The following is a 9,663-nucleotide window of genomic DNA, read 5'->3' on the forward strand; positions in this document are numbered from 1 at the left end:
CACCCCTTCTTATTTCTATCCTCTGATGCGTTTGCTAGCTTATGTTATTCAGCACGTGTAGTGGATACTTAAATGACCTCTCTCAAGGGACGCACTACACACACACACATATGTGAGTATGTATATATAATAAACTGTACTAATTAGCAAGTGACAGATATCAAATCTACATATTCTTTGTATTCTACCATTTACTGCTATTGTTACCTTTACTACTTCTACTTTCACAGTTACTTGGTATCTCTCCTTACTCTTATATATATATGTATTATTGCTATATCGAAATATTTAAAAATAAAATAAAAACGTTCTTTTTTTTCTGTACAATCCAAATCATGTACTCTTGTTATTTTTTATGGTATCACGCAGCTACATCAAGTAAAAAGAATTATGCTTTTCTTTTAATCCATGCGGATAAATAAATAGAAACAAAAGAGAACAATTCCAAACCTTACAAAATCCACTCTATATTACCATGTATAAAATCTCCTAAACCTTCTTATCAATTGAACTCTTTTATATTCATACGTACATAACTTCAAAGGAAACTTCATTATCTGTAATTTGATTATTATGATTGGTTGATTTTCTCTAGCATAAAGAGTATAAACATCTTGCTTTCTATTGGCTTTTACTTTTGGTTATTCTTGCGATATAAAGTGTCTCAATTTATTATTATTTTGGTTTATATATATACATTTCTTTTTCTTTTTTGCCCTAATTTTCACACATTAATGTATATCTTGTATTATAAAATTCCAAATGCTGTGCAAACAAACCATTATAGAAAGAAAAATAAGACGTAAATGAAGCTAGAGAAGAATATACAAATGAATAAAATGCAGTGTGCAAAGAAGGGTATATGACACACAGACATTTGTACACAAAAACAACTCTCAAGAATTGGAGGGAAATGATCTTCAAATAGATTTTGTCTTTCTTTCTTTCTTTCTTTTTTTCTATCTATATATCATGGCTTTATTTTATTAATTTATTTATTAAAATAATTAAATAATTATTTATTTGTTTATTTATTTATTTAATTAATTAATTAATTAATTAATTATTTTTTCTACTATTACGAATGTCAATGAGACCTTTCTTACAACGCTCTACACAAGCTGTGCGTTCTGTTCATACCTCGGGGACAAAGGCAGTCTATGGCTGGGGACATACACATGCTCTTCCATTAAAGTTTGATGAGGAACGCGATGATGCATACACTACTCCCACAAGATTAGACACCCTATCCGATTATGCCATTGACAATGTAAGCAATTTAATTTTAAATACTAGTATAAATGTATACACTTTTATATATATATATATAATTTATTTATTTTTTTGAGCATTTAGTCCGAGGCAGTTAGTCACATTGCGGCTGGTTGGGCTCACTCACTTATTGGAACACAATCTCAAGTCTATGGCTTTGGTTTGAATCGTAGTGGACAGTTGGGTAAGAAAGAAGAAGAATCTCGGATTGTATGATATAATTGTTCTTATTGCTGTGTATCATTGTCTTTCTGGTTTTATTTTAAAAAATAAAATAAAAACAAAACAAAAAAAAAGGTCATGGTCCAGATACTTTGGTGACCATGTCCCTGGGTAAAGCAAACCTCAAACAATTGGCTTGTGGTCGTGAGCATTCCCATATTGTGACTGAGGAACAGAATTCGACCTCTCTTTACTCTTTTGGAAACTCAATGTATGGTCAATTGGGTATTGGAAAGAGCAAATATACCAGACCTGGCACTCTTTCCTTGGAGGAATTTCCTGTCAAAGTCGAGGGATATCAAGGTGCTGTTACAGACATTGCATGTGGTTTGGATCATACTATATTCTCTACTGGTAAGATTATCGTAAAGGTGATTAGAATTGGGATAAATTATATATATATATATATATATATATATATGTGTGTGTGTGTGTGTGTGTGTGTGTGGAAGAGATATATTCATTTGATAGAGAGAAAACTAATGCAGGTGTGAATATATACAAATAACTTGTAGATCACAACTCGTTGTATGCTATGGGATGGGGATCTGATGGTCAATTGGGTCTGGCACCTACATTTACTGGAGACAAGGATGTCCCCTCTCTGCTTCCAAGGTTGGGAGACTCCAAAATCAAACTTTTGAGTGGATCAACGGACTTTACGTTAATGCTTACAGGTAAAAGGAAGAAAGGAAAGAAAGGAAGATAAATGGGATTAGCGATAAATTTTCTTTAAGATTCGGTGTGTGTGTGTGTGCTTTTTTTTTCTTTAAAATAATAATAATTAATATTAATGATAATGATAATGATTATTATAATCATATTAATACTTGTATTATGTAGAGGACAATGTTCTGTGGACATGGGGAAACTCAGAGTACGGGCAGGGAATGCAAGGCAAAAAGATTGACCGAGTAAGTTTTTTTTTTTTATAAAAAAAAATGGAATAGATACTGGTATACATATATACTAGATGCTCATCTAAAACTTCTATATGTATTTATATATTCACCTCTAAAGATCACTGAGCCTATCAAGGTACCTGTCAAGGGTGTAAAGGATATTGCTGCGGGTGGGCCATTCTCGGTTATATTGACAGGTAAAAGGTGTACAGCCCTGGTACGTGAGAATTTGTTCAATTGACCTTTGTTTGTGTGAAAAGAGGATGGGCGTGTACACAGCTGTGGTTATGGTGCATTAGGACATGGTAAAGGCACAATTGAATCTTTGGTATTGCGTGAAATTGAGGGCTTGAAAGACGTGGAGCGTGTTTTTGCCACTACAGATTATGCTGCAGCTATTACAGGTACGTTGGCTATACATCTACATCTAAATATACATCTGTATATTATTTACGGATCGATTGATTGATCGTGTGTTTATATTGTAGCTTCTGGAGAACTATTTACTTGGGGACTTAATGGACCTAGTGGTCGGCTGGGATTGGATTCTGTCGACCATGCATTTGTACCAAAGCGTGTTGATATCGACAGACCAGTGACAGAACTTGCATTGGGTACAAATCATGTATTGGCTTTGTGCGATTGAACCAATGACAATGATCTGGCTTTAAGCAATTGTCTTTATTTGAATTACAATAAAAGAATAGATAGAAATATAGAAATATAGATAAATAGATCAAGAGTGTGTATACACAGCTGTACAATTAATAAATAACAATAAATGAAACAAAGGTATTGGTTACGTGTTTACTGAATGTACGGAAGTTTTGAAACTCTAGTATGAATGTATCATTTCCCTTTATTTGCTCTAATGTTATTATCCTTGCTTTCTTGATACACTTTTAATATCTCGATAAACCTCCTTTATTTATTTATTTATTTATTTTACTTCTTCTCATTTGCTTTTCTTCTTCTGCCTCTTTTTCTCCCTTGTTATGACGAGCATTTGTTTTTTGGGTTTCTTGGGCGGTTAGAGACAATAGTTGGTTTGCAAGGTTTGTGTATTATATACACACTTTTTTTTTATACAAAAAAAAAGTTTCTTTCTTTCTTTATTTTGTTGTTGTACACTAGGTGCATACACCACGGGGTGTCTTTAGAAACAAATGACTACAAAAGTAAGCTAGGGGAACAAGGAGAACGAGAGAATAGAAGAGGGGTTAAGAAAGTTAATTAGCCAAGCGTTATGGTATAATGGCCTTTATTTTCTCGAATAATATCTCCTGTGAGAAGAAGAAGGAAATGGAGGAGTAAGAGGGGCTGGTAATCTAATCTACGATGATGAGTATTGTTGTGCTGAAGCGCGCGGGCTAAATAACTTAAGCTGTACTATACCCAGCCATTGTATAAAGATCTGGTGACAATACATGCGTGTAAGATAGACAGAGAGAGAAAAGGAACATAGATACACCTTACTATAAAACATATAGTATTCTTTTGCTTTTCAGAAAACAGATGAGCACTAGAAATGATGTCCAATTGATCTCTACAAGATTTAAGGATGATGAAGATCAATAAATGAACTGGTTATGAGTAGGAAATAAGAAAACAAAAAAAAACAAGATCTTAAAAGTGCTTTGAAGACAATACTACAAAATTATTTGACCTGCACAAAAAATAACGCGCCTTTTCATATTGATCAACATTTTTAGACTTGTTTTGCTACCTTATTCGTAAAAGCCTTTCTTTTGCCTTCTTCTTTTATTTCCAAGACACAGAGAGAAAGAGATTTTGAATAGATTAAATTTAGATCTAAATTCCTTAGTGTTTTCGCTGGAAAAACATGTATGGTAAGAAATCATTGCACAGTTAACAATAACTAGAGGCATTTCTATAAATACACAGTATGCACAACGGCGCCTCATGTATTATTCCCACATCAATTACTCAATTGATCGATAAATAATAGATCAATCTGATCAAATATGTTCAGCCTAATATTATTACTACTACAGAAAATTAACATTCATAATCTTCTTGTGTTTCAATAATACCTAGCAATCTTTTATTTGTCAATTGATAATGAACAATTCCATTTAACGTGGAGAGAATGATATAGGAGCATTGTGTTATTATTATTGGTAGTATTAGTAGTATTAGTATGAGTATCCAGAAATGCATACACTTGTATACTTCCTCTTTAAATATTTTCTCCGAATATATATCTATATATATAAAAAAGTACTTGATTACTATCTTTGAAGAGAGAAGAAGTATGATTTCCATAAAATTCCTGTTTTTGGCATTGGTTTTCTGGTCGGAAATACCTTGAAGCAAATGATATGCATACTGTTGTGAATGATCAATGAGTCTATTGACTTTTGTTTTCTTTGTGTTTTATGTTATATTTTTGTAGTGGCTCAAGTTAGAGACGCGGCAGAATCAAAGCTCCGAAGTCTTGTACTGAATAAAATAAAACGTTTCTTCTAGAGTGTTACAGAGTACAGTACAGTACAGTACAGTACAGTACAGTACAGTACAGTACATTACATTACATGATTGTTTGTGTAAAGAATTCTAAATATTAAGCGGGCTGATGCGTAAGTAAAGGTCTAGAAGACAAAGACTATGGGTTCATGAGATACTAGAGATAATGCACAATTGAAAGAGAGAAAAAAATACTAGAATAAATAAATACATATTAATTTGACTGACTGACTGACTGACTAGCTGATTAAATACTATAGTAAAGCTATCACACGTTGAAGGTAGGTAACTTTTCTTCCTCTTCTTCTCTTTCCCCTTCCTGCTCTTAATGTCGATATTGACATTGATATTGATTATTCAAAATATACCAATGACATCCTTGGTTATCACTTGTGTTATTTTGGATAACAAAATCCAGTTTTGAAAAGAATGAAATGTAAGTCAGGAATAAGTTTGTACTTGAGAGGGACCTTTGTGATTGCCTGGACGATCAATGTCTTTGGTTGTTGATATCACCAAAGCACATTAAGATTTCGATATCAAGTGTACAAATCTCTATATCTATATACACACATATATATATATATATATATCAAAAAAGAATTATTTTTAGAATGAAATGTAGAGAAGAATATCCAGCACAAGACTGATTGACAGACAGACCAGTAGATTCAGTTAAAGATCTTTATTTGAATTAATAAAAAGACAGTGACAAAACTGTATATACAAAGAAGAAAGCAAACTAGAGCTTGTAAATGTGTGCTACTGGTAAATCAACTTGTACAACTGGGGTATCATCTATTTATTTTATTCTATTCATTATTATTATTTTGAATACCTCCTGATAGACTGTGATTATCAGACAGGATTTCTTTATTGATGTTATTAGTTTTTGAGACATAATTTAACAAGGTTAATGAATCTGGTTCTTTGAAGATCAAAGAAGAAGAAGAAGAAAAAAAAAGTAACTGCTTGAAATAATAAATTATATACAAACTCACACCAATACTTTTACTAGTACCTTTTTTTTCCCTTATTTTCTTGATGTATATTCAGTATCCTTCTTTTGCCTTCTGATCTTTGTCCACATTTGTGTCTATATATATATATAAGAAATAAGCCAAGAAAATCATTTGGTAAAGATAGAATATTAATAGTGGAAATCCTCCTAATAATAATAATATATAATCAAGATGATCTACAGTTCTATATAACCTAATAACTTGACTTGATATATGTGTGTCTTGTATTGGACTGTAAAAAAAAAAAAAAGTTAATGTCGGACATTTAAATATGGGCAATCTATATCTAAAATATATAGGAGTATCTAATATATAATCCAATGATATACATCTAAACAAGCGGTATCTAAATAATTATCTTGAATATTTGAAACGATTGGTGGTTAAATATAAATAAATATACATATGGCTAAAGAATCAGTGAGGAATCTTAGTATTCCACGTCTACTTCATTAGATAATTTGATACAAGTTTGCTTTTTTTTTATGAATAAAAATAAAAGAAGAAGCTGAATATTTAATGTGCTTTAGGCTCAGAATAAGTAAATTTGGGTATTACCTGTCAAAACACACACACATACATACACAAAGATCCTTGGTCATTGAGAGGAAAATACAATGATAGGAATTTATTGAGAAGGGCAATAGAAATCTAATGATTCAAAATATTATTTTTATTATTGGACTATAAAGACTATCAGAAAATAAATGGGCGCCTTGTTTGTTATTGGGCGTTAGAAAGATACAGGTACAAATACAAATACAAACAGAAACACAAATAAAAACAAACAAAATGGAAATACACCTAGCACTTATTCATTCTTTCAATCATTACCTTGTCAAAATCTAGAAATAATGACATTTAACAACAATAGCAATAACAGATATTGAAAGATCCATACTATAAACCCTCTTCTTTTTACTATACTTTTATTTATATATATATATATATACTAGTCTTGTTCTTGTCTCTACTAATACTACTATATATTGTGAGAGGAAATGGTACATAGTAGTAGCAAGTAATAAAGAGATTATTAAAAAGTTACTCAATTTTAGCTCACAGCCAAGGGATGCATTCTATTTGCATATTTTTCTTTTTTGCACCCTTTGCTTGTACTACAGCGTCTAATTCAACCAACCTCTCATATCTTTTTATTTTTCTTCTCTTTCTAGGTCTATGTATTCATTGATACCTTTTCGGTCCACATGGTATTCCCCCGCCTTGCGAAAAAAAAATTATGACTTTGTTGCACCCTGACGTCTTTTTTATTATTATTATTATTATTATTATTATTATTATTATTCAATTAAAATAATAATAACAATGATAGTGATAATAACAGTGATATATTTTACCCGTTGTATATATATATATATATATATGTAATCTATTCATACACGCAGAAAGCAAGAAAGAAAGATATAGAAAAGTATCTTGATAATATTCAATTAAATTAAATAAATCATTTTAGCCTGGAATGTCCTTGGCTTCAGAATAAAGATTGCTTTAGAAGTGCAATGTTTTAGTAAATTGTGCCTTGTCCAAAGATCTGTGTAACAAAATGCCATTTATTTATTTATTTATTTATTATATAGGTGTCTAAATATACATTATGCGAATTCGTAATACTGACATGGAGGACAGAGGACAAGATACAAAAAGGTATCATACGGATAAAAGAGACCAAGAAATGTGTATTATCATTACAGGTAGACAGGCAGGTAGACAGACAGGTAATTATATGAACAAAATAAGAATGTCTTTCAAGGGTTTGTGTGAGAATGTAACCAAGAATCGGATATACATCTATTTTGCTGGTAGTTTGTTAATACATATTTTAGGTACAGAATAAAAACGACCCAGAAAAGGAAAGTGTACAGTCAACCAAAAAAATATATAAAAAAAAAAGTTTTGGGAAAAATTGAGTTGGATTGTATTTAGTTGAGTTGAGCTCTCCTTGAAGTTAATGAGTTTATATATATATGTTTTCGGTCCGTGCAGTTCTTTGTACACAAGCCAACCACATTGCATGTTGACCACAAAAGCATGGTGATGCTCACACCATACAAAAAAGTGTACTTTGATTTACTTGCTTTTATTTTTATGTGGGTGTGTGGGTTTTACTATAAAAAGCAACCAAATCTAAATAAAAAGAAAGACGCAGAGAAAGAATTGTTGTGCTTTTATAATTCGTACTCTTTTATTATCATTATCATTATCCATATTATCAACTAATAACTCTTTATTATAAATTATAATTAAAATTATAATAACACCATTCACTCTCCTATATTTCTTTCTTTACTTTCTTTCTTTCTTTTGCTCCTCTCTCTCTCTCTATATTGCTCTCACTATTGATCTATTTTCACACTCTCACTATCACTCACTCATTCATTCATTCATTTATACGCATATAAGCACACTCACTTTGATAGCTTTATCTTTTGCTTTCAACTCTATTTATTTATATATCCATATATTCCTTCTGCTTTTATTCTCATACACTTTTTTACCTTACATATGCCCAACATAACCAGAAGAAACCGAAAGAAGAGCGGTAAATAAACCAAAATATACACAGACAGATTTTATTATTATTATTATACTTAGTATATTTCCTGATCCAAAACACAAAACTAAAAAAAAAAAATTCAATGCGTATTTCATAGCCCATTTCCAAATCAATTCATCTGGATCAATGATTACATCGAATATCCAATCATGTCGCTATGATTCCTCACTTGGTCTGTTGACAAAAAAGTTTGTCAGTCTCTTACAGTCTAGCACCCACGGGGATCTCGATTTGAACAGTGCAGCTGCTGAACTCAACGTACAAAAGAGACGGATCTACGACATAACCAATGTACTTGAAGGCATATGTTTGATCGAAAAGAATTCAAAGAACCATGTGCGCTGGACGTAAGTATATCTTTTCTGTCTTCTTCTCTTATAGAGCTTTACTGACATCGACCCATTATTCTTATTTACAGTGGAAGTACACCTTCCTTGAATAGCAGTAGCAACAACAGTCAGAAGAATAATTATCAACATCATCTTAACCACGACTACAACGACAATAATGATAATAATCGTCGGTTGGATCAAATAGATGAAGATACTACAGAGCTATACAGACTAGAGCAGCGGTTACTGACCCTAAAGAGCAACAATAATTCCCTGTTGAATGAGCAAAACCACCTGGCTCAGTTGACTCTAGAAGTAAACGGAAGGATTGAACGAGAGTGTTCTTACCACAGAGACTACTGTTTCCTCACATCTGAGGATCAGGCTCGTCTTGAAAAGCAACCCATGTCCCAAACAGACACACTTTTGGCGGTTCATGAACCCTATGACGCCCTGATACCCTGTTTGGACAATATTGCGCCCCATACATATAATCATCACAACCACAATCACAATCACAATCATCACCATAACAACAGCCATAGCAACACCAATCATAATAATCATAATAATTCTCGATCTTCATTTGACCGCCATAGACGCCAAACATCACATATTTATCCCAACCACCCATATCTACCCTCCACAATTGAAAACAAGGTAAGAATATTTATATGCTTATTTTAAGTAGTAATGGCAACGAATATTAATATTTTGGTTGTGTATTTTAGCACACAGTACGGTGTGTAGTTAGAGTGCCTGATCACTCTGACCAGTCGCTCTTTGGTCGTCTATCAGATGGCCATAGAAATCAATCTCTCTCTCGAGCAAGTTCTTTTTATGCCTCTTGA

At 32.1% G+C, this 9,663-nt stretch overlaps 2 protein-coding genes across 2 annotated transcripts; both read left to right on the forward strand.

The window, feature by feature from the left end:
- Positions 1-1,084: 1,084 nt before the first annotated feature.
- On the forward strand, positions 1,085-3,042 carry PHYBLDRAFT_63364 (hypothetical protein; the record flags this gene model as incomplete). The annotated part of the gene is made up of 8 exons (XM_018441112.1): positions 1,085-1,270; positions 1,357-1,456; positions 1,570-1,848; positions 2,010-2,171; positions 2,338-2,408; positions 2,515-2,593; positions 2,657-2,800; positions 2,885-3,042. 8 exons carry the CDS (start codon positions 1,085-1,087, stop codon positions 3,040-3,042), a joined length of 1,179 nt encoding a protein of 392 aa, XP_018286768.1.
- A 4,478-nt stretch (positions 3,043-7,520) lies between these two features.
- Positions 7,521-9,663, forward strand: PHYBLDRAFT_173148 (transcription factor E2F/dimerization partner; the record flags this gene model as incomplete). Its single annotated transcript, XM_018436951.1, has 4 exons — positions 7,521-7,641; positions 8,578-8,827; positions 8,899-9,472; positions 9,544-9,663. The coding sequence occupies 4 exons, from the start codon at positions 7,521-7,523 to the stop codon at positions 9,661-9,663; spliced, it is 1,065 nt and encodes a 354-aa protein (XP_018286769.1).

This window comes from Phycomyces blakesleeanus (genome assembly GCF_001638985.1).
Source record: "Phycomyces blakesleeanus NRRL 1555(-) unplaced genomic scaffold PHYBLscaffold_24, whole genome shotgun sequence".
NCBI classification, from domain to species: domain Eukaryota; kingdom Fungi; phylum Mucoromycota; class Mucoromycetes; order Mucorales; family Phycomycetaceae; genus Phycomyces; species Phycomyces blakesleeanus.